Source organism: Rhinolophus sinicus, linkage group LG07, assembly GCF_036562045.2.
Source record: "Rhinolophus sinicus isolate RSC01 linkage group LG07, ASM3656204v1, whole genome shotgun sequence".
Lineage (NCBI taxonomy): Eukaryota > Metazoa > Chordata > Mammalia > Chiroptera > Rhinolophidae > Rhinolophus > Rhinolophus sinicus.
The window spans coordinates 24,444,192-24,469,099 of record NC_133757.1 but is presented as its reverse complement, the minus strand read 5'-3'; the positions used below and the strand labels follow the sequence as shown (position 1 = coordinate 24,469,099).

At 50.8% G+C, this 24,908-nt stretch overlaps 1 protein-coding gene and 1 long non-coding RNA gene across 3 annotated transcripts; one reads left to right on the top strand and one right to left on the bottom strand.

The window, feature by feature from the left end:
- Positions 1 to 14,888: 14,888 nt before the first annotated feature.
- On the bottom strand, positions 14,889 to 19,586 carry LOC141572914 (uncharacterized). 2 transcript variants are annotated; one of them, XR_012498470.1, is made up of 3 exons: positions 18,051 to 19,586; positions 17,822 to 17,917; positions 14,889 to 17,277 (listed from the first exon to the last, which is right to left on the bottom strand). It is a non-coding gene; the product is annotated as an uncharacterized LOC141572914 (long non-coding RNA). The 2 variants fall into 2 exon arrangements; XR_012498469.1 differs by lacking the exon at positions 18,051 to 19,586 and having other exon boundaries at positions 17,822 to 18,040.
- A 268-nt stretch (positions 19,587 to 19,854) lies between these two features.
- NKX2-3 (NK2 homeobox 3) lies at positions 19,855 to 23,447 on the top strand. Its single transcript, XM_019725126.2, has 2 exons — positions 19,855 to 20,439; positions 21,945 to 23,447. The coding sequence occupies exons 1-2, from the start codon at positions 20,070 to 20,072 to the stop codon at positions 22,691 to 22,693; spliced, it is 1,119 nt and encodes a 372-aa protein (XP_019580685.2). The 5' UTR covers positions 19,855 to 20,069; the 3' UTR covers positions 22,694 to 23,447.
- The last annotated feature ends 1,461 nt before the right edge of the window (positions 23,448 to 24,908 follow it).

The following is a 24,908-nucleotide window of genomic DNA, read 5'->3' as shown; positions in this document are numbered from 1 at the left end:
CAGAATTTAAAAATCCATATGGGATTATGGATGCAACAAATGTTAACATTTTAAAATATTTTCCATCATCTTTTTTCTGTGCATTTTACATCATTGAAATCATACTGTGCAACGTTTTTGATATATGCATTTTCAGAGAGACAGTTTAACATATTAGCACCTTATGTTATTAAATACACCTGAAATCCATGTAACTTTGCTAACAATTGTCACCGCAATAAACTTTAATTTAAAAAATACTTTGCATATTTGTAATTTTAAAAATAATTGTAATATAGCATTGAAAGTCTTCCCTGTTTCAAAGAGCATAGCTCTTGGGAACAACAATCTTTGTGCCGGTGGAAGCTCGTATCTGAAAATGCTTGCAGGGTAATCCAGAATTCCCTTCTACCATCCAATCACCCTATCAAAATTCCACCCTCCTTCAAAGCCCAGCTCAAATCCCACCACCTTCAGGAAGCCTGACCACCCTCCAGGGAAACCTCTTTCTTTCACCTGCCAGGGTACTTGTTATCTAGTCTGCCTCTTTTTGTAGCTATTTGTGTTCATTTCTTTTCTCCCTTCATGTACTATAAATTCTTGGGGACAGAGACCTGTCTCTAGAGGCCCCAGAAAATACTAAGTGCTCCATAAGTAATAAGTAAATAAATTTGAAAGACTGTTTTTTTATTCTTTGCTTCCATATCCTGCATTACCAGTAGTGTTTGTCTATATAATTAAGTCACTTATGGGCTTTCACCCAAATTGAAGGTTCTCAAATGGAAACACATTCTGTTTGTCCATAATTGCCACATCTAGAAATCGGGAACATGACCACCCCTGTTGTCCCTGTTAATAGATTTGATATGTAATTTGAGGGCTGGATTAAGGAATGTTTGAGCTCTAAAAATAACAATTCGTGTTTATTGGGAGCCTATTATGTGCCAGATACCAGCCTGACCAGTTTGCGTGCATCTGTGATTTAATACTACGAGAGAAAAACTAGTTAGTTTCCTCATTTTACACCTAAAGAAACTAAGTCACTTGCCCAGAGCTAACCAGGTTGTAGATGAAGGAACTAGGACTCCAATCTAGATAGATCTACCTGAGTCTCATGCTCCTCACTTTTAGGCAAGACTGCCTCCTGAGAAACAAAAGTATAAAATCTAAATCTTGACCTCCAACTCTCAGTTCCATGTTGCAAAACTAGTCTCGATCAAATGGCTAGCACTTGTGAATACACATGTAATTTTTTTTAAAGATTTTTTTATTGGGGAAGGGAAACAGGGCTTTACTGGGTAACAGTGTGTATTTCCAGGACTTTTTTCCAAGTCAAGTTGTTGTCCTTTCAATCTTAGTTGTGGAGGGCGCAGCTCAGCTCCAGATCCAGTTGCAGTTGCTAGTTGCAGGGGGCGCAGCCCACCATCCCCGTTGGGGGTCGAACCGGCAACCTTGTGGTTGAGAGGATGCGCTCCAACCAACTGAGACATGGGGGGAGGGGGGGCAGCTCAGCTCAAGGTGCCATGTTCAATCTTAGTTGCAGGAGGCGCTGCCCACCATCCCTTGTGGGACTCCAGGAGTTGAACCAGCAACCTTGTGGTTGAGAGCCCGCTGGCCCATGTGGGAATCGAACTGGCAGCCTTCGGAGTTAGGAGCACAGAGCTCCAACCGCCTGAGCCACCAGGCTGGCCCGTGAATATACATTTATTGATAAATACAAAAGAACAGTGGATAATGTTTAAAAGAAAGATAAGAAAGAAATCCATAATTTTACCACCTAACAAATACTATCATTTGGGAGTACTCACTTCCAGTCTTTTCCCATATGTATACCCTAAAATAAAATAAAAATTCTCAAACAGTTATGTATGTGCTTGTAAGCAAAGGAGCCAGTCTAGCGATAAAGACAGCAGGGGCTCCAAAGACAAACGTCAGCTCTCGCATAGCTTTGTCTGGGGCTGGTCTTGCATCAGATGGAAACCTGGAAATATAACAAAGATAAAGTGTAGTTAACAAGGAGTTGATTTCCTGAAGACTCAAAGGCAGCTTGTGTGCAGAAGGGGTCTTCTGGATGAGAAGAGGGGGCAGAAGTTAATAGCACTGGCTTGTGCTTTGAGTATCATATGTGATGTCTTCAGCTGCTGAATGTTCAGCAAAAAGTAAAATATAATTTATTAGAATATGTTGAACTTTGTAGCTGAATTCTTAATTCTTAATTGTTCAGTAACTGGAATCCATTTTGGCGGGGGAAAGATGCCATGCAAATGTTTCTCTCGTGGGCAGAATAGTGGTCTCCAAAGATGCCTACACCATAATCCCTGGGACCTGTAAATATGTCACCTTTCATGGCAAATTTGCTCTGTGATTAAGAGTACAGACCTTGATAATGGGAAGATTATCCTGGATTACCCAGGTGGACCCAACCTAGTCACATGAATCCTTAATTTCCTTACTGCGGTCAGAGAGGGACTTGACTACAGAGGAAGGGTCAGACAGAGAATAGGCAAGACAGCAGTTGACAAGAACTTAGCCTATCATTTCTGGCTTTAAATATAGAGGTCAAGGGCTCTGAGCCAAGGAACATTGGCAGCCTCTAGGAGCTGGGAAAGGCAAGGATATGGATTTTCTTCTAGAGCTTCCAGAAAAACTGACATTTTGATTTCAGCCCAGGGAGATCCATGTCAGATTTCTGACCTATAGAACTGTAGGATAATACATTGGTGTTGTTTTAAATCGCCAAGTTCGTGGTGTTTGTTACAGCAGTCATAGAAAATTAATTTTCTCTATTTCTTCCCCACTCTCTCTCTCTCTCTTCCACTTTCTCCCTCTGTCAATTGTGTCCCTATTGACTAGTGTATGTGACTGTGCTATGCTTGATTCTCTAGTCCTCTGTATATCCTTGAATTCCTCAAACAGAAACCATCTTCCCAGGATCAGTCACTGCAGCAATTTCCCTAGATTTGCTCCATATTCTCAGGTCCTCATCTCAAAAAGAAAATAAGAAAAGAAACAGAAATGAGGTGTCACTCTTTACACTGGCTAAAGGGACTGATGACATAAATCTTGTCTGTCTTGTTTATTGCTGAGTCCCCAACACCTACAACAGTGCTTGGTACACAGTACTAGCTCAATAAACATTGGTTGATTGATGGGTGGATAAATGCTAATTTAGAAACTTGCATCTTTTCCCCAAGCTATGTGCTGAAGCCATTTGCTGCTAATGATTCACCTTTCTCCAGGGAGAGAGGTGAATGTAGTGGGCCCACTAGGGTAAAACTGAGATTGAAATTGACATAGGAGTAGCTCTGCTTATTCTGTGCCTGATGACACATATATGAAATTTCCTTAATCATTCATTCAACCAAAATTAAGTCAACTATATGCAACACTCTGTGCCATGTTGTAAAGACACAAAGATAAATAGGACACAGTCATTGACATCCCCCACCCCCTTGACAACCTAGGAATGGCTGTTGGCTGCCTTACAATGTGGTGGACACTCTTTAACATACAACGATCTCATTTAACTCTTAGACCAATGATCCAGAAAAACAGGTATTATTAGTCTCGTTTTATGGGTGAGAAAACTGAGCCCAGAAAGTTAAATAACTTATACAAATGGCAAGTCAGTGGCTCGTGCCAGACTTGGAATCCAGGTTCATCTGGCTCTGAAAGCACATAATAACTACTCACATTGCATAGTGACTTACAGTTTACAAAGCACTTTTATCATACATGATCTTACTCCTTCTAACAAGTTTAGGAAATAGGCATTGCTATATTCATTTTACCAAAGAGAAAATTCAAGCTCAACTATTTGCCTGAAGCACAAAGTTCTTATGAAGACACACATTGGAATACAAAGTGAGGCAAATGGTATTGCTAGAGCTAAAGCTAATGCCAGGTGAAAATTTGTTACTTAGAGCTGTGTTTACTCAGTGTTGTCAATTATAATCATTTGCCTAATCTGGAGCCAGAAATTTTATAACCGTCTTCAAGAGTCATGTTGGATGTAGCTTGCACATTTCTTATATTTGGAAAATCCCCATTTTATTCAACATTTTAACATTACAATTGTGCTCATCAAAGCTCATGGTCTAACTAGTTACCTTTTATACTAGAAAAGACAGGTCCCCAAGTAATCAATATGCTACAAGCTCTTCCTCCCTTCCAAAAAGACGTCTTTGGCCTTTAGTGATTACACAAACATCAAATCAGTCCTGGGTCAAAAAGAGGCCTTGATGCTTACCTATCAGGGTTACTTAAGATTGGTAGTGATGACAGAAGGTATCTGTGAAAATTCTTAAGGGTAGTGATCACCTCTTTACTCAGTTCTGTGTTTTTCATAGCATCTAGGACAAGGCCTTGATGGTGGCATTCACTGAGGGAGGGAGGGAGGGAGGGAGGGAGGGAGGGAGGGAGGGAGGGAGGGAGGGAGGGAGGGAGGGAGGGAGGGAGGGAGGGAAAGCTCCAAAGGTGCCAACGTGGGACGATTCTGTACAGGAGCTCAGAACTCAGTAGAACCTGAAAGCAAAAAAGGAAGCCAGTGCGGAGTGCTGATGGAGAAGTGAAGTTTGCCTAGGGTCGTAGCGATATGGCTTGCCACTGACCTCTTGTTATGCCCTGAACTCACCACCAGCAAGTGTGAGGATTAAACTTGGCATTTTAGTATCGTGGACTAGAGACCTACCTCTGCCACTAGCAATGTGGCCTTTGGCAAGTTTCTCTTCTCATTTGTAAAATACAACATCAAGGGGGAGATAGGGATTAGTTAACTTCTGAAGTTTTTCCAGAGCCTCTGCCAGCACATTGGAACCCTTCACCAAAATATCCCACTCCAGCTTCCTTCCCTGGTGTTCTCCGTGCCCCCAGCCAACTGTGCCCACCAAGTTCATGTGCACCACACCAAAGTAGTCTCCATGGAAGAGCTTCTGCTCAGTATCCCTGCCCTCCCTTCCCAGCCCACCCCCAGTTCTCCACGTGGGTTTTCCTTCCATCATTCAAGCTGCCAACCAAAGCGCTGATGCTAATCAGTGAAGTCCAGATGCAGCCAGTCTCACAATTTATGAGAAAACAGTCCCCTGAGAATTTAGTTTAAAATGCACTTTTCTGGGTCCAGTTTTCTAGAAGGGGTCCTAGAACTTCCTGACAAACACCCCTAGAAGATTCTGAGACAGGCGATCCAAAGACCACTCTTTGAGATGCAGTGATCTAGATTTTGACCCTGGGCCAGTGATTCTCAACCTGCAGTTTATGGATTTCCAAGGTACCTAAAGATACAATTCAGGGGTCCATGAACTCGAAGGGGGAAAAGATATCTTCATTTTTATTAGTTCTAACTTTTCTTTAGTATTTAATTCACTTTTGAATGTAGGCAACAAAGCCAGTCGTATTAGTAGTTCCTGTGACGTTGTCACCAATCGGAATCACTGATACTGTCACAGAACATTACTGCTCCTACAGATATCCTGACAGCCAATTTCATCACTATTCATCACTATTTTGAAATAATGGTTGCTGTTAGACCTGCCACTAGATTTTGTTATTTAATTCAAAATAAGCACATATATTACTATCCTGCTATTTAAAGAAAACGTTTTAATAGCTGTATTTCAGTATCAATGTATGTATTTTATTTTATGCATTTAAAAATATTATTCTGAGGGGGAGGGGGTCTATAGTCTTCCGCAGACTGTCAAAGTTGTCAAAGGGGTCCTTGGCAGTAAACAAAAACAAATAAACAAATAAAAATGTTAAAAGTCCCTGCTCTAGATAGAGCCAGTTATGCCAAAAGACCAAAAACAACTCTGGCACCATTCTGCTGCTTGTTTTTTCTCTGTCGCCCCCTCCCCCAAAAGCCAACCTTTCAGCCAGGATGGCGTTTCTCACAAAAATCACTGAATTCTCAGGGCTACAAAAGGAGTGGCCTCCCAACATGGACTGTATTCTGAAAGTGACCTTGGCAAAGGGTAGGAGAAGCTGCTTCTCCTGAAGCTTCCCTTGGCCTGGGGAAGGGTCCCTTTGTTTTCTCAATCAAACAGAGACACCTTTCCTACTTCAAAATCCTGTTTTGTCCATATAAATATTAACTTGAGGGGATAAGAAAACTACACGCTAGATGAGCAAAAAAGTCCTGGGACAGACAGGTCACTAGATCCGCCGAGTACACACCTAAGACTGTCTACTCTGCCGTGTGCCAGCACCACTGTCCTTACTTGATTTCATATACAGGTTGGTCCAAAAGTAAATAGAGTGGGCATTTCTTTTTGGAAACATAAGGGAAAGCAAGGCCATATGAGCTGGCCAAAAGACCGTCCTAGGTCACAGGGTGTTTGGGCAGTGTCCACCAATTACAGGTCACCTGTGCTTTATAAACTCCCAAGTAGCTGCTGAAAGCACTATCCAGTTTACAAATAAGGAAACAGCCTGGAACACAAGCATCCTGGCCGGTGGCACCATCTATACTGGTTGCTCTCTGCTAAGAGCTCCTGGAGAGCTGCAGAGTTTATCTGTGTATCTACAGCAGGAAAGGAATCAGCATTCCTGGGCTATGACTTAAAGAAAATTAATGATTAGGCTAGATGAGTCCTGGGGACTCCCTACCCCCTTGCAGTCCTAACACCGGGGGTGGGATTTCCAGGCTGGGAGGAATGCCCCACCTTCTGGCTTTGGTCAAGACTGGGATTTCTTAGAAGGTTGGGGGGCCAATCAACGGCCATAAATCTTGAAGAACCTTCACCGTTTTACAAGGGAGTTCGTGGGGCCTGCTCTTCTCCCTCTCGTGGTCTATTTACAACGCCAAAATCTCCGTGTTAATGGACCTGGGATAATGGTGTTTACTTTACCGCGATAAAGCGCTCAGCTTCCTGGGTTAGCGGCTGTAAAATGTCCTGGAGGTAGGGGTGTAGGAGGGCGCCGTTAATGTGGGCGCTGGAAGGACCGGGGCACCAGGTTCTCTTCCAGGCGGCCCCTGCCCTGCACCCCCTAGGCCCGGCTGAGCAGCCCAGGCCTCGCGAGTGAGGACGGTTCCCACATAAATCACCAGCGCCAGAGTCTCGGGAAAAGGCGCATTTTTCATTGCTGGCTGCAGGGCAACTCCAGACAGCGAACGAGAAACAGAAGTTGTCTTTAGATAAACCGTTTACCCGAGCGCGCGTCCTGGCAGCGTGGCCTACAGAGCACAGGGCAATGGGGTCCTGGCGCTGCGCCCCCGCCAGCCGAGCACCTCGCACAGGCCTCCAAAGTAAAACCCAGATCCTCCAAAGGGCTGGCCTCATGTTCTCCCGCGGAAAGAGAGAAAGTGAGGGCCGAGAGCGAAGGAAAAGAACTTCAGGGTCTGGCGAGACTGGACAAGTGGTGCGTGGGAAGACTGTGGAGCCCAAAGACCTCAGAGCCCAACCAGTTACCAGCTGCGTGATGTCAAGAAAGTGACTTTACCTCTCTCAGCTTCAGGAATCTTCAGTTATAAAAGGGATGTAAAAAGTAGTATCTTCCTAGTGCGTGTTCAAAATTAACAAATTGAATCAAATGCGATTCGTGTGACCTGTAAAGCCAGTTATTAATCAGAGGTCTGTGGAGGGGTCTAGAGGGTTCCGCGAAGCCACTGGAATTGTTGACAAAGGGTTGCACGTACCCAGGCGCATTCTTCCGGGAAGAGGGTCCAGAACTTACATCAAGGTCCCAAACGAGTGCCCTAAACCCAAACGTTAAGACAACACGCTAGTTCTGTAGCCCGACTGCTTGGTTCAAGTTCTGGCTCTGACACTAGGTGTGTGTGAGACCTTGCCCGTTACTGAAACTTCCTGTTTTCCTCTTCTGTAATAGTTCGCAGGATTGCTGTGGAGAGTAAAAGTGCTTAGTACGGTGTCTGGCGCTAATGAATGCTACCTAATGTCATTTTTTTATGCATCAGCCCTAGCCCTATAGCAAAGACACTTGGCTCCAAAGACAGGAATTCCAGGCGTAGTCTTTTCAAGATGAAGCTACCAAAATCCCAAAAACCCTCATTGGCCCTGGGCGCCAGCGGGCAGGCCACCTGCCCTTTCCGCTGCCCGATGGCGGCCTTTCCACTGCGCGGGATGGGTGCACAGGACGCGTTTTGCTCCGGAGCGCTCAGCGAGCGTGCGGATGCGCACCTAGGACCAGATGCTCTGGAGGCCTCCCCAATTTGGGGAGCTGCGCGATTGCCGGGCGGCTGCCCTTTGAAGGCAGCTCTAACCCCGCCAGCCGCCAGGCGCCCAGGGCTCAGCCATAATCCGGATTTGGAGGCCGCAGCACTAAACTGGCCGCCACCGACGTGGAGAATCAAAGCTGCCGCCATCCTGGTAGCTCCAGGTCTTGTTTACTTGTTGACGTGTGAGCACCCAAGCAGGACGACCTCGAGTTCGGAATCGGCCTTGAGAGAAGAGGGGTAGGGGCCTCTCGGGAGCAGGCACCTCCAGCCTCCACTCCACCGGAGGCCGAAGCTTCCTATCGCGGGCAGACACGTTTCCTTCCCTCCTAAGGTCAGAGGTTGAGCCCAGGAGAGGCCTGCTCCCTCTTCCCTCGAGGCCCACCCCGCGTGGCGGCCCGGAGCCCCGTTTCCAGCCGCGCCTCCTTCCCCCCTCCCAGCTCGCCATCCATTAGTGTAATCCCCTGTCCAAACACTGTGGCCGGGACAGCCAGACGTTGGTGTAAACAGACCCGGGGGGACAATTCTAACGATATAAATAAAATAACCATTAATAGCGCAACTTGTTCGATGAGCCGGAGGCTGAGCACCCCGGACTCCAGTCCTGCTCAGTTTGTGTACACAGCGTGGACACCGCGCATCCGTCAGGTAAACCCGAGGTTCTTGCCAGGGCTGAAATCTAAATCCCGCGCAGGTGAGGTCCCCGCAGGCGCGTCATCGGGGACCAACTTCTGACACGCACAGGCCTGGACACGCACGTGGCTTGAGACAGACGCACACACTAAGAACGCCGCCCCACCGCTCCTCGGGTTAATGTAACCGTTTGAGCCCAGCTCCAAACACAGCGGAAACTCGGGTTAACCCAGCTCTTCTCCAAAACCTTGAGCCTAAGTGGCCTGCCACGGCCCTCTCCGCCCCGTCCGCAGAACTTCGTGCGCACAGGGAGGCAGAGCTCACACCCAGAAACAGAAAAAGTCAGCCTCCACTAATCCAGGGGTTAATACTAAAAATTAACATTTATTGAACATTTGTTGTGCTAGTCACAACACAGTGCTTCACAGAGGTAATTTTTAATCCTCAGAGCGACCTATGAGGTAGGAATACTTTTAGTATTCCCAGTTCTACAAATAAGAAAAGCAGGGCTCAGAATTAAGGAAACCCCCGCCCCAGACAGAGTAGAGACAGGATTCGAACCCACCATTCTGCACCAGGAAACGCATTGTGCACACTCGAGGTGCAGGCACTTGTCAGATTCCGAAGGGGCTGGTTTCCAGCATTTTCCCAACCCTCAGGGCAGCGGTGGTTGATTTCCAATGGGATGTTCCTTCTTCTGCCAAGGGCGTGGGCAGAGTGGCCTGTGAAGTCTGGACAGAGAGGGAGGGGAGCCGCCTCTAAAAGCCCTGTAGCCTGTTCTAAGGGATTGGGAGTTGGGGCTCTGGACACTCCCAGAGCTAGGCCTCTGGGCTGGCCCATCAGCTCAGAGACTCCACACCCTAGCTGGCTCACCAGCTAGGGGAAGGTCTCCTTGGGGGCAGGTGGCCTTGGAGTCCTAGTTGCTGGAGTCCGGCTGGGACAAGACGTTCTCTATAGCCCACCCAGGTGTTGGAGTGGCAGCATCTAGTCCACAGGCCTGGAAATGTTGCATCTATCCCTTACCTGCTCTGTGCCCTTGGACAAGTCATTTCATTGTACGGGCTTCAGTTTCCATAGCTCTAAATTGGGGGGAGGGGCAATAATATCTGTCTCGTAGGGATGTAATGATTGTACATGTGAAATGTTTTGTTCACCGGTGGGAAGTTTATCACAATTAATATTAATTCCATGGCAGGCACTTCAGAAGGCAGAACAGAGGGCTAGCAGCTGCTCTTCTCTTTGAAGAGAAAGCAAAGAAGAAAGGAGATGGGGAGAAAAGAAGCAGCTCTGAGGGGTTCATCTGAGAGGGTTGGGGGAGCTCCACGTGGCTCTGGATCAGCAGTGTTTCTTTTCAAGGCAACTACCAGTGAATCCCATCACCTAGGCACTTTCTTCTTGGCAGCCATGGGCTACCTACCGCCTGGGTCCTACAAGAAGATATGGGGTGGGGAAGGCTGCCAAATACAGAGCAGGAATTTGCAAAAGCACGGAGAACTACCTGGGCAGGCAGTCCATGCGTGGAGATCTCAGCCTGGTAATGCTGGCGCTGCCCAGGGAAGCAACAGGAACAAAGAGAGGGAGCTGAATGTGGAAAGCAAGGAACTTAACCTTGGGCAAGTCACTTCACCTCTCTGAGCTTCAGTTTCCTCCTCAGTAAAATGCTTACATTCATAGGGCCATAGACAAGAGCTATCGCAAGAAACAGAAACAATAACAATGGTGGACACTCAGAAAGGGTTTACAACGCTCCTAGTGTAATTCTCTGATCTTCATGCCCATGAGTCTCCCAGCCCTACTGAAGTCTGACAGTTTCTGTGGGAGTTGGGGAGTGGGGAGGGTCTTAATGAGCCACACATGTGCTTGTAGAAAAGCCGTGGAAGGCCATTGCTGGTGGGAGTATTATTGCTATCAGTAGGATTATTTCTATCATTACTGCTGCTTACTCCCAACCCTGAGAGGAAGTCATCATTAACTGCTCTTTACAGAAACGTAAACAGGCTCAGAGTGGGTAAGTGACTTACCTGAAGTCACACAGCGAGTCTGAGACAAAGAGATCGAAAGCCAGAAGTTCTCACCTATACCAGAAGGAAAAGGAGAGGAGGACTGTGGGGGTTCTGCAGAGGCCAGGGTTAGAGAGGGGAGGCCAGGGTGGGAGAGGGGAGGCCAGGGTGGGAGAGGGGAGGCCAGGGTGGGAGAGGGACGCCCACTGCCCGCAGGGGTAGGTCCTGGGCAACTGATTTATTTACATTCCAGTGTGGACACTAATTGGCCAGATCTTTATCTAAACATGATAACAATGACATGAAACTTTGGGGATTTGTTTACTGCAGCTAAAAATGATGCATTTGTGGGAGCGGAAAGCTGGGTCAGGGTGCGGGATTTGTTTGCTGCGGCTGGAGGCGGGGAAGTCCAAGAGAAGTGGAGATTGTTGGTGGTTCCAAACACATATCCTAAAACTTCAGAGATTAAGAAAGTTAGTCTCCTTGTTTGGGGACCACAAAAAAAAAAAAAAGCACAAAATTTGATTGGTAGTTAAATAATGGTTTTTTCCCTCCGAGTGAGAAAAAGGGGCACCTGGGAACCCTGCTCCTTGATCTCTGCTCAGTGGAGGAGAGGTTCAGAGTCTCCCTTCTTGTGTTTAACAACCACCGCTCAAGCCCACCGTCAGCCACTATCATAAGAACACTTAATACTAGCCTCTCTGTGCTGAGGACCCTGTAAGCACTTTCCTTCCATCATTTATTTAATCCTTACTGCAGACCCATAAAGTCTGCACCATTCTTATCTCCTTTTGTAGGTGAGAAAACTGCTACTTAGGAACGCTGAAGGACTGGTTTGAGTTACAAGACTACAAAAGCAGCAGGACCAAGCTCCCAACCCCTCTAGTGGATTCCAGGGTCAATGCTTTGGCCCAAGACAGAGGCAAGAGGTGTGACTCTAATTTAGGGAAAGCCATGGTCTTCCAGGGCCCCACCCCAAATTCAGCCTCCTCACTCTGTGGGCTCTCCCTGCAAAGGATGGTATCATAGGTGCCAACTCTTACACATACATGCTCCTGAGGTTTGTGTACATCGATTCACGGACACCTTGACTGGCTTACTGGTTGTGGGAGGTGTAAAACATTATATGAATGCTCCCTCAGTGTGAGGGTTACAACATGTACACACAGACCACCCTCTCTACTATACTAATGGAGGGATGTGGAGTTTTTAAAAGTCTAAATTGCAGAATAATTTCAATGTGGTTTTATTACTTTCAAGAACACACACAGTCATTACAATGCTGGTAATAAAATCTATTCCGTCTTCTCTGGCTGCAGCTTAGACAGGTCCTTATGGGACCACTTTGGACAAGACTAATTGTAATGATCCCATAAATTGCCTGTATGAAAATAGTGCATCTGATAGTCATGAAAGCTAATTTTCATCTTGGATCATATAAACATTTCTCTCCAAATCTCATGTTACTACCAGTAATTCACATTTTTGTGGGGGTAAAAGGAGGGAGGGGGATCCAGGATGGGTGTTAGCCCGGCCCTCCTGTTTTGACCACACTCTCTGAAAGAGCAGAGCCCAAATGTGAGTCTACATTTATGGGCAGTCCTGAGTGCCTTCTTCCTCATGCCCGTCCACACGTGCCCACTGATGTACTCACACAGGAAAGCAACTGCCTTTGCATTCAAGGAAAAAGATAAGTCCATAGAAATATATATGTCAGGTCCACGTGCATCTGTTGGAAACCCGTATTTATCAGTGTGTGGCAACTTCCATCAACCTCAGAAATATGCTTGCAGATGGGGGACAAAGGGCTAGAGATTGGCCTGCTGCCTACAGTGCAGCTGGGGAGCCCAAGTCACAGGGGAGAAGACCCCAGACCCTGTCTCCTTTTCGGAGGCCAGTGACTCAGTGGCCCCACTGGCCCCCTATCCAGCAGCTAGGAAGAGGGTAAGAGATTATAGGTGGGTGGGAAAGAGCTACAGCGTGCTCAGTTCTTGCCCTTGCCCGCGCTGGCTGGTGTGAAATGGGGGACCCCATTCTCCTCACCAAGATTTGGCCCCTGCATTTTAAGGCAGCCAGAGAAACACTTCAACACTTTCCAGCTGGGGTGACCTCAAGGCTAAACAGCCCCCTCATCTAAAGTGGGGCTGGCAGGAAAGAAAAGAAGAGGTCAGTTCAGTCTGCTCCTGCTGGTGTGTTGTAGGGGAGGGGTCGGCTGTGGCTGTGGAGCCCCCAACTGTGCTCTCAAGGGATGCCTGGGCCCCAGGCCTTCTGGTCGCCTTCAGTCCCACCTTGATCCTCTCCGGACGGCCACAATAGAAGGAAACGGAGGCTCTGCAGGATCTGCCTGGAATGGGGATTTCCATGGGGAGGGTGGCCAAGTCTGCCACCTGGAGCCCCACATATTGGTCAGGGTCCACAGCGGAGGCTGCTGGAGGTTAGGGGGCTGGGAAGTAGGAGAGGTCCTCCAGGCTGGAGCAGGGTGCAGACCAGTGTTCCTATCACACGCCCAAGAGCGCCTGGGCGTTTTTTATGAGCAGTTCCTGAGAAAGAGTAAGCACGAGAGGGGTCTGGGTCTCAGCAGTGAGGCTGAGCTCAATTAGTGTGCCCCCACCCAGTGCAGCCCTCCAGTGCAGTGCGGGGGCGGGGGCTGGGGGTTGGGGAGGTGGAAGGGGACGGGGGCGAATTCCCTCCACATCAAACGCCAGCAGCGTCCAAGGACAAACAGCATGAGAGCGTTGGAGGGGAGGAGTGAGAAAGCAGGAGGAAAAGGAATGAAATAAAATGGAGGGGAGTGGAGTGAAAAAATAAGCAAGAGTGAAACCGGTGGGGAGGAGTGGAGACCCAGAGAGAAAAGAGGCCGGGGAGGGGAGAAGGGGGTGAGGGAGACGGGAGGTGGGAGAAGGGTAGTGAAGGAAAAGGGGTGGGAGTAGGAGGAAGGGAGGGGTGGAGGAGTAAGAGGTGGGCGCAATGAAAGAAGACGGGGCCAAAAGGGGAGAGAGACTGGCTACAAGGTGGAGGAAGTTTTAGGGTCCCAGACTCCGAGGCTCTGCGGGTCTCTGAGTACCGCGAGCTGCCAGGGGTAAGGTCTTTCTCTCGAGTTGGAGGGAGTGCGGAGAGGTCGAGCGGAGTTCGAGAACTTACAGGAGGGTTCCAGGACAGAGGCCCAGACCGCGTCACCCCGGGGCTCCTTGCTAGGGCTGGGAGCTCTCCGCCGGCAGCTGGAGAAAAAAAAGCGCCAGGGAGAAAGCCCCGCACTCTGGGTCCGCGCAAAGTGCACGAAGGCTTGGAGAGGCGCGCACATGGCTGGCAGGGGAGCGTGAGGCCTGGCAACCTTACAGTTCCCGCAGCCTCGAGGCCCTCATTTCTTTATCTCCGACCTGACACGGCGGCCTCTCCGCGGGCTGTGGAGCCTGCGAGGTCAAAGCCCCGAGTTGCGGGTGTGGACCTGGCTCCTCCAGCGCGTCACGCCTCCTGTCCCTGTGGCTGTGCGCCCAGCTGCGCAGCGGCCGCCTGGGGCCTAGGTCCCTTCCAGGTCCGATTCCCTACTTGTGCCGAGCAAGGCAAGCAGTCCACGCTCACACCCAAAACATCCCCGCAGAGTCAGGCATGCTAGGAGTGTCGCCTGAGCAGTGGTAATTGCTGGGTGTACCCCCGAGCTTCAGGGAATCAAGGGCAAGTTAGCGGCAAGGCCCGCAAACCCAGTCGCCCAGTGATGGAGCAAAGGTCTTGCGGTACCTTGGGCCCGGTGCCGACTGAAGACCGGGACCTCCAAGTTGGGTGCAGCGAGGGCGAGATAAGGCGTTACTTAAGCGACAAGATTGCGGCAAATTTTTCTTTCCGAAAAAGGTCTTTTTCGTTCTCGAACGGTTTGAAGTTATTCTCTCCAACATGAACCCCCAGGGAGATTTGGGGAAAGGCCGAAGTCCCAAGGCTTGCAGTTGAGAGCAGACAGGGTCGAGAATTGAGAATATCGCTCTAGGAAGAGTCACGAAAAATCTCTGCTTGTTTGAACGTGATAACCACATTCCCCCACCCTGGCTCAGAGACCCGCGCAAAGCAGGCAGACCCCCTGGTTCAAGTGAATTAATTCACCAAAGACTGCAACCGAAGTTCAGAAGTCAGACTATATTTTTAAAAGTCTACAGACATTGAAATTTCACTACAGGAAGTTAACTCACATTTTAAAAAAAAAGTTAAGGAACGCATGCAGAATTCCAATTTAATCCCCAAGTTAAAACTTCACTGCACTCCTGAACAACACGCTCAAATAGTACAAATTAAAAAAGGCATCTTTTATTTAGGCATTTTTGTTTGATAAAATATTGCATTAATTTTCATTCCGCAAAGTTAGCTTTTCTGACTTGTGTGTTTTAGTGGCAGAATAGAACTGGTTTTGTTGATGAAAGCTGTATTTACATTGTTATCTTACAATTTTTTGGAGTGGGAGAGATACACAGGTAGATGTGGAAAGTCCTGTCCCTGAGAAATCAAAACTCACTTCCTCAGCAAGGGCCTGTAATTTACAAAGAACTATACGGATTACTGAATGTGGACTAGTTTTCTCCCAGGGAAGGAAAGTGGTGGCTTCTTTAGAAAATTCAATTCCAAACACAATCTGGGAAAATTTATACAGACACATGCAAAACAAGCTAAAATGCTCAAAGCTCCATTTTAAAGTATCTTACAAAATTACTGAAATGAAGAAATTTTTCCTCTCAAGGAATTAGATCAGTTCATTACTTTCTGTGACTGAACTACCAGTTGATGTCTCTTGAAAAATAGAAAATGTATTCATCCTTCTCAGAAAACACTGTTGCCTCAAGATTGCTCAAAAGTGTTGGATAGCTTTCTAACATTCAACTAAAAATCAAACCAAAAAACACGTACACTTACAAACCGCTACCACCACCACACTTACAAACCGCTACCACCACCACCGTCAACGTAACAGAAACCTATTTAGTACTGCTGCTAAAAAGGAAACTTTTTTCTTTTGTTTTTATTTCTTTTTTTATTTTTTGGTAAGATGCCATTGAAAATGAAATTTCTAGGAAAGCAGCAAAAAATGAAAAAACATCTATGAAAAAATTCTTCTGAAATGTTATATAGTTTTGGCTGGCTGAGTTCATCACAGGATGGTTTTTAATGCTTTAATAGAAAATCATTTCTGTCAAATATATGGTGATGGAAGGAGAACTGACTTCGGGTGGTGAACACACAATGTGATATGTAGATGATGATGTATTACAGAATTGTACACTTGAAACCTATGGAATTTTACTAACCATTGTCACCCCCAATAAATTTTAATTAAAAAACTCATTTCTGACTTTGGTGCTACATTTAGATTAGAAAACTGCCATTATGTTCCATATTTTGTGGTCTTGATTATATAATTAAATGGTTATTTGAATAGTTGGAAGGTAACAACATAAGCAAGTAGCACATATAACTAAAATGATCGATTCTCTGCCTATATTTATATGTATATTAATGAAATAATTTTGTGTAGAGAATAATAAGTCATGGGAACACTTTGCAGTTTCCGAAGAATCATCGCATTTTATTTGATAATATATTTATTGTAATGATTAGCATGTGATTTTTCTCCAAAAGAGGTATAATTTTATCGCTTATGCACCCATATAGCATTTCCCGCTCATAGAATTTACCATCATTTTACTGTGATCTTTAATCAAATATGGGAGGAGGGGAACTTTCATAAACGTATAATGTGACAAGCGTATGTAGGCAGATACACTCGATTAAAATAAAATCAAACACTTCCCATGGATGTAATGATATTTACTTTATCTGACAGTAATTAGCTAAACTGTCTGGAACGAAAACCTATTATTAGTCGAGCACAGCTCCAGGATTTTAAAGATCCTCTTTTCAGACAAGAGAATGCAAACGCCCCAGAACGCGATTGTAACTGGATACGCTTGGAACCAGATTCCACGTTCTGATAAGTGACTCTGGAGAACAGACCGCTGCTGTAATGTAACTACTGCTCGGACGCTTTCCTCCCGGGCAGCAGCGCACAGCTGGTGGCGCACACGCTCGCAAGTGGTCGGGGCTGCAGGCTGTGGGCACAGAAAAGGCATATGGCCTAAATGGGGATTGGCCTGGTGGGAATCCCGGCCGGGAAGCTCTGCTGCAGGGGAACCAGGTCCACCAAAAGGAGCTTGAACAACCAGGGGACGGCAACCGGAAAGGACCCGAGCCCCTGCTCAGGACATAAAGCCAAGATCAGCTCTAGGTATCGGGTAGAAGTCTCCTGCCCGCTAGATCAGCCATGCGCCGCGCTGGATATAAGAGAAAAGGGGGAGGGAAAGGCACAGAAACCGCCTCCTAGGCCCCTGAGCCCGCGGTCCTCACGCTCTGGATCCTCTTGGACCTCCAGACCAGCGGGTCTGAACTTCTGTCCCTGGGCGAACAGCAACCTGGTCAGGGGCCACAACGGAGAACCACTCAGGCCTGGCTCGAGGGCACCTGGCGGAGTAGTGGTGGCAACAGGTTTGGGTGAGAGCCGAGCTGGGGTGGGCAGGAGACAGCCTGCTGCCTGCTCAGAGAGGAGGCAAGCCGGTGACTCGGGGTGGATTCACCGCAGCAGCCGAGGGTGTGTGGGCGTGCCTCGGTGTTCCCGCCTCCGCCCTTCCCACAGGCTCTAAAGTGGGGGTTCTTGGAGTTGGGTTTAGGAAAGGCCTAGCAGGGAAATGCTGAGAAGAAGCAAGAGAACGTAGCAAGGAGAAATGCAGGCTTCGGCGGGAAACTGGGGAGAGATAGTTTCAGTGGCTTTTGTATTTTTCTTCTTTTCTGACTCTTGAAATCATGTAAGGAAAGCACCCAAAGAGGCGAAAAAATTGGGGACCAGAGGGAAACAGAAACATTCCCCGCAACGGTCTGGTCCTGGGGATGGGGGTTGGAGGAGTGGGGCTGGAACGTAGCCTCCTTTCTTTACTCTCTCCTGCCACCGTGACCCACACACTCAAAGACCCCGACCCCGCAGTGCCGCACACTCACCCCCACCGCTTACTCGAGCTTTGCGCTGGAGCGCTTGAGATCCGCAGCAAAACGAGGCACATTCTTCTGTCTGCAGCACCACGGCCTGATTTGGAGACGTCCGCCCTGCCTGAGGCGTCAATAGTCTCAGAATTCAAAGCAGAAAGGCACCGGGCGCCCCTGTGGCTGAGAGATGGTCATCCCCCCCCCCTCCCGCAAGGCCCTGCCCACAGAGGGTCACCCAGCCGCTAGCCCGCCGCCACCTAAGAACTCTCCTGTGCAGTTGGCCCGCGCGGCATCCTAGCTCCGCGGGCGGCCCCAGGGGCTGACTCCCCGCACCATTTCCGCTCCCTCCTGAACAGCCCCGCCTCTCCCCCCTCCCAACAGGCTGTTCTTCCTCTCCTCGGCCTTGGGCACCCACTCCTCCCGCGACTGCGGGGGGCGGGGGCCCTCATGGCAACTCGTCTCCACTCCAATTCCGGGTCTGCCACCGCCCGAGGGCGTCATCCACAGTCCCGCCACCTTCCACCCATCCTTTCCAGTTAAGGCCGGTCTCCCCCAGCTCCACCAATCTCAGCCGCCGAAAAATGCTTGGGGTGGCTAGCGCCGGATCAGGGGCCCCATGTGTGGATCTGAACAGATCTCTATTTTTTTCAAGACCGGCGCTACACACGGGGCTTTCTGTGGGCCTCACAGCAGCGCCTGCCTGCTCCTCACTGGGCTAGACATGGTGGCAGGCGAAAGCCTACTGTGCTTCAGAAAGATGATTCCCACACACACACACACTCGTGTGGAGTTTCCAGAATCTCAGGGGACTCCACAGATTCCTCCAGAAAACAACTAGGGCCGCACGGGGGCGCCAAAAGGCGTGTGGGTTGGAGAAATTAGACGTCTCCGAGGTTCAAGGCCTAGACACAGGCGCCTGATTTCAATAGGTAGAAAAGACAGTCTCCATGGCTGGGTCACCTCTCTTCGGAGGACAGATCCTGCACTTAGGACCACGTGAAGCCATCCCGTGTGTACCGCACTCCAGCCACGTCATCACCAGTGCAGTAAACAAATACTGCTTGACCTCTGATGCAGAATAGCAGTAGTTGACATGTATTGAGCACTTAATATGTGCGGGGCCCTGCAATAAACTTCTGACATATTTTGCCTCATCTATCCCTCCTTTTTGTAGACAAAGAAACTGAGGCTTACAAATACCCAGCGCCATACATTGACTAGGCCAGGACTCGAACCAAGAAATGATACCAGGCAACAAAGTTCAGTAATAACTCTATCATCCTGTCTCTCACATACCTGCTTCGTGTAGCCGCTGCAAGAGCTATAAGGGCAAGTGGAACCGGGACCCTGCTGCTGGGTGGGTTGGGGGACTCATAAGTCTACCCGGGGAGAGCAGGAAGGCAATATAGCTAAAGTACTAGGTGGAAAATGGTAAGTGACACGACTGTCCTTTACTAACACTCTGCAAGTTAGATGCGGGAGAGAGGGCTTCCGACTAGGTGATCAGGGAGTGCGCTTCCATGGAGGAGGTGGTATTTGAGCAGAGCCTTGAAGAACAGCTTTCGACTCACGGAGACAAGGGCGGGGAAGACATTCCAAGTGGAGGAGACAGCTTGAACAAAGCCAACAAGGCGGGAACAAACACGTCGTTGGTCCACAGATATATAAAACATCCCGTCTCCTTGGGGATCCAGTGTCCGGTATTTACAAACCAGGAAGCTTTCCTGCCCAGCAGCAGCTAGAAAAACCTCCCTCCTTGGGCCATCCTTCCCAGCAGTTGGTTCACGGACAGGAAGCCTCCCAGAACTGGCGCTGGCCGGGAAGGTGCAGCCAGGAGGGGCGGGAATCGGTAGTTCGGGCAGCCGGGTCAGTGCAGCCCCGCTAGCAGCGACTAGGACTTCGCGACTCTATACTAGTCCTTGTCTATTTCTGGTAGTGCCACTACACCCAACCCACCACTGCGGAGGGCGTGGTCCACATGATCTGGAACCAATGGGGAGGGAGGCCGAGGAGAGAGCCCCTCCCCCGACGTGACGCACGACCCCCGGGCACCGGCTTCACAGCCGAGGCCCCAGTCCCTGCAGTGGCTGTTAACAAAACCCAGACTCCCAGGTCCAGGCCAATGGAGGCGATTTAGACTGGAGTAAGACCGCGTCTGTCAAAAGCCCCACTCGGCAGCAGCGGCAGAGTCCAGAGGAGAGCTGGAGCCGCTGGGCTGCCTCCCCGCCCCCGCCGGGATTTATTGAGTATTTGGACTGGACAATTAAGTGGCCCTGATGATGTTACCAAGCCCGGTCACCTCCACCCCTTTCTCAGTCAAAGACATTTTGAACCTGGAGCAGCAGCAGCAGCAGCAGCAGCAGCACTTCCACAGCGCGCAACTGCAGGCGGACTTAGAGCACCACTTTCACTCGGTGCCCTGCATGCTAGCCGCCGCCGATGGGACACAATTTTCTGACGGAGGGGAGGAGGACGAGGAAGAAGAGGGCGAGAAACTGTCCTATTTGAACTCTCTAGCCACCGCTGACGGTCACGGGGATTCGGGGCTCTGTCCCCAGAGCTATGTCCACACGGTCTTGCGGGACTCGTGCAGCGGGCCTAAGGAACATGAAGAGGAATCTGAGGTCGTGAGAGACCGGAGCCAAAGTGAGTAGAGGGGAAAAGGAAACGTACCCGCACATCTGGAGCAATGGCGGAGCGCCCGCAAACAGCCCACAATCCTTGCCAGCACGGCTGTCTGCCCCTCTAGTCTTTGGCTGGGGTCATGCTTCGCCCTGGTCAACGACAGCTCCGCAAAGCGCAGGTGCCTGCGAAGGAGCCTGGGTGGAGGGGACGCACAAGGTGACCCCGACAACTACTCCTTGGGGGGGGGGCGTTGATGCAGCATCCAAGGAAAGGGAAAGTAGTTATTGCTGCCCTGATGCTGATAAGCAGCGCGGGCTCAGCTGCCGCTGGGTCCTGACAACTCGTAGCATTTTTGCTATTTCCAAGAGCTAGAGGGGTCAGAGCCTGAACCTTTCTCATTTTCTCTCTAACGTGAGACAAATTCTCTGAGGCCAGGGCAGTGGTCCCTTCTTCTCTGAAAAGAACGTCCACGCAGGTTGTGACCCCAGCATTCGCAGAGATCAGGAACTTTGGTAGAGACCAGCTGGGTGGTTTCCTTGCCTCTTCAGCTTCCTTGCACCCACAACACCCGGCAGAGAGGGAAGTGATGGTCGGAGAGTGTGTGGGAATAGAGTCCATTCTGCAGAGCACTCACACCCCTAAGGCGCCGGCCTTTTTTTGAAAATTCGTAACGTTTTGCTTTGTGTCCCAGGCTGCACGGCTGCGGGCCAAAAGAAAACCGCGCCGAACTTAGTCCGAGATTCTGGCCGTTGAAATCGGATGGGAGGTGACGAGGGTAGGGAAATCGGATAACTGAATAAAGCCTCTAAAGAAGTGTTTGTTTCTGAGGGGTTGCAATCAGAGTCTCTTTCCCCAAGAGGAGATTTGATATGGTAGAAGCCAAGGCCTACACCCTGACAGCTCTCCTGGGCCTAAAATCGACGTTAAACTGTCTAAATCAGTCGATCAAATTTCTTCTTCTCTCTAAAGTAGCACAGACATTCTCACACAGACATTTAGCTGTGGGCATGTAGTCTTTTAAGAGCAAAAATCAGCCTATGGGCAATGCACAAACGTTACACCCAGGCATTTCTTATCAGAACGATTTTCAAGCAAGTCTCGTATACTGGCCCCCAAATACCAACATGCCTCACACCTTCAGCTATCCGTGACGGAGTGGAAGGCAAACGAGTTTGCAAATACTGTAGTTATTATGTAGTTACAACTTTCCTCCTGAAAATAGTCATTAACCCGCTGAGCCGCACGTGTAATACAGGGTAATCTCTTCTCTCACAGATGCTCAAGTTCTAAATAAATGCTCACTAACTACCCCTCCCCAAGGAACGTGCCTCAAGGGCGTTCTGAGGGTACTTGGGCTGTCGCCTGGTCCCACGGCGCCAGGAGCCACAAACTTTCCCCAAAGTCCAGGGATTTACCACCACACACTCCACGCTGTTACCAGAAGGGGCCACAGGGCTCCGGAGCCGGAGCCGCGGCAAGGTCAGGAACATCTAAGGGACGCTGTTGTTTTCCTTCTTCTTCCGCAGAAAGCTGCCAGCTGAAGAAACCTCTGGAGGCGGCCGGAGACTGTAAGGCGGCGGAGGACAGCGAGAGGCCGAAGCCACGCAGCCGCCGGAAGCCCCGCGTCCTCTTCTCGCAAGCCCAAGTCTTTGAGCTGGAACGCAGGTTCAAGCAGCAGCGGTACCTGTCGGCGCCCGAGCGCGAGCACCTCGCCAGCAGCCTGAAGCTCACGTCCACGCAGGTGAAGATCTGGTTCCAGAATCGCAGGTACAAGTGCAAGAGACAGCGGCAGGACAAGTCTCTAGAGCTGGGTGCGCACGCGCCCCCGCCGCCGCCGCGCCGCGTGGCGGTGCCGGTGCTGGTGCGGGACGGCAAGCCGTGCGTCACGCCCGGGGCGCAAGCTTATGGCGCACCCTACAGCGTGAGCGCGGGTGCCTATTCCTACAACAGCTTCCCCGCCTACGGCTATGGGAACTCGGCAGCAGCCGCCGCCGCCGCCGCTGCCGCCGCCGCCGCCGCCGCGGCCTACAGCGGTAGCTACGGCTGTGCGTATCCGGCAGGCGGTGGCGGCGGCGGCGGCGGCGGTGGCGGCGGGGCCTCTGCGGCGGCCGCGGCCATGCAGCCCGCCTGTAGTGCGGCAGGAGCCGGCCCCTTTGTGAACGTGAGCAACCTGGGCGGCTTCGGCGGCGGTGGCGGCGCGCCCCCGTTGCACCAGGGTGCTGCTGGCGGGGCCGCATGCGCGCAGGGCACCTTGCAGGGCATCCGGGCCTGGTAGGGTCACGGCGGCGGGCGCCCCACCGCAGCCTGGCGCTGCAGGACTGAAGCGCGAGAAAGGCTGGATCCAAGGGCCAGGTCCCCTTGTTAAAAAAATGAAAACATGTAACTCGCTCCCCAGGACCCCGGGGCGCAGCTCACGCGAGGCCTAGGAAAGGGGACTCAGGGGCGAGGAGGATGCCTGGGACCGGTCGCGGAGACTGTCTCTGAGGCAGAAACGCCGGCTGGGTTCCGGGGAGGACGATGGCCCTGACCTGGCCCGGAAAGGAGTGCGAGTGGCTGGGACTCTGCCTGCCGCTTGGTTCTCTGAGAGCGAGGAGGCTTCTCTCTCGCGGCCTCCGCGAAGTGTTGGCGGAGAATCCAAGGACAAAAAGAGCATGAAGGAGACAAAAATGGGCGTCGTGGCGTGAGAAATCCCCAGGCCCTACCGACCCTCTGCCCCCTTTGCGGGCCCGGAGCGCTACATCACAGTCGATTTTCCGATTCCCAACCGCCTGCCCTCCGCAGCAGATACCTCGGCCTGGGTCCCCGAATTGTCAGGGGGCATAGAACTCTGCGAGAAAAACCAGCGGAGCGAAATCAAAAGTTGGGGCAGGGGGGCTGAACAAATCCGAGACCTGGTGGCCCATGAGAGGTGTTACCGGGTTCCTTTCTGTTTCGTATTCTGTATTCAGCACATATAATATATATATATAACTATATTCACACGCCGTGTACACACCCGCTGCCATACACTACAGGACTCAATAAACAAGGTGCAATATTTCCAAACCGTTGGCCGGCTACAGACTTTGTTTTGCCCCCCAAAATGGGGAGGGATCCTTTAAACGGGGCGGGCAGGAAAGCACAAGGTGCGTAAGGGAAAGCAGTCCTCACTGGGCTATCTCAAGGCCTGGTCTCCCCTGCGCCAGCTCCCAGGCAGCATGTCCGGTCTCCTCATGGCTTTGTTCATTAATTTCTTTTTACTCTTGTGGGGAGAACAGGTCGGAGACTCAGGACCTTTTGAGGTCCCGGGCTTTGTAATCCCCCCAAGTTTTACCCAGAAGCTTGGGCTAGTGTCTAAGCCTGCGTTAGATCACCGTTTAGATTCTGCCCCACCTCGAGGGTCGCCCGAGAAAAGGAAACCTTGTTCACTGGGCCCAGCCGTAGGCGGCGCGAAGGCGGCTCCCTCTGCCACCGCCCGGGCTTTCAGCGCGTTGGAGGGCGCTACGCTGCGCCCCGCCGCGGCCGAGTTCCCCCCTCGGCCGCCCTCCCTTCTCCCCCGGCGGCCGCGGCTTTATACGGCTCCTTGTCACTTGCGGAGAATGCCTGTGCGAGGCCTGTGCTGCCACACGGCCGATTGTGAGCGTGCCAAGGCGGGTGAATGGGGAGGCCTCAGAGTGCCGCGCCATTGTGGGGCCGGGCCTCGCTGAAAGGCGGCTCCGGGCCGGGAAGGTGCGGAAAGAATGGCTTTTTATTGGAGTCCCGAACAAAAGGTGTGGTAGGAAGGCGAAGTCCCCTGCGCGAACAAAAACCCCAGCGCGTCGGGATTGACGTCCTCCCCGAGCTCCCCATTGCTTCTCAGAGCGGGGGCTTTGTGCTGCAGTCTGCTCAACAGAGGGACGGAGAAATGCGCGGGGGTTTTGTTCCCCACTTTTTGTGCGCTGGAGGAGGGGGCGGCAAGGGGGGCCGGGGGCTGGGCGGGCATCAGGAAGGGGCGCGCTGATTAGGCCCGGCGGGTCCGGGCGCGCAGACGTTCAGCGGGAGTCGGCGGTCTGAATGCAGGGTCATTATTGCTACAAGTTTAGCAATTTCGCCCTTACAGGAGTGGGCGGGGGCTACTAGGCTGCTGCGAGGCCGCTGGGCTGGGGAGCTGCAGAGACTGCGGGGAGAAGGAAGGAAAAAAAGGAGGGGAGGAACAGAGGGGAGGCAGGCAAGGGAACCCTCCAAAACCCGCTGACCGCCCAGGATGAGGCTTGGGCGCATCCGAAAGGACCTAGCGGGAGGCTAGAGAGGCCCCTCCCTCACCTCACCTCCCTGGAGGCACAAAGACCTAGGAGCTGAGCGTGAGTTTCTGCGCCCATCTGCGGGTCCCTCATCTCCTCGCCGCCAGTTCCCTCCTTTCTCAAAAGCCGCTCTGGAGCTGGGACACTGCCTCCCACCACCGCGTTCACCACCGTGACGCCCCAAGTTCCCTTCATAGCAGCCCTCTCTTCTGGAGCTATTATCTTCCCGTG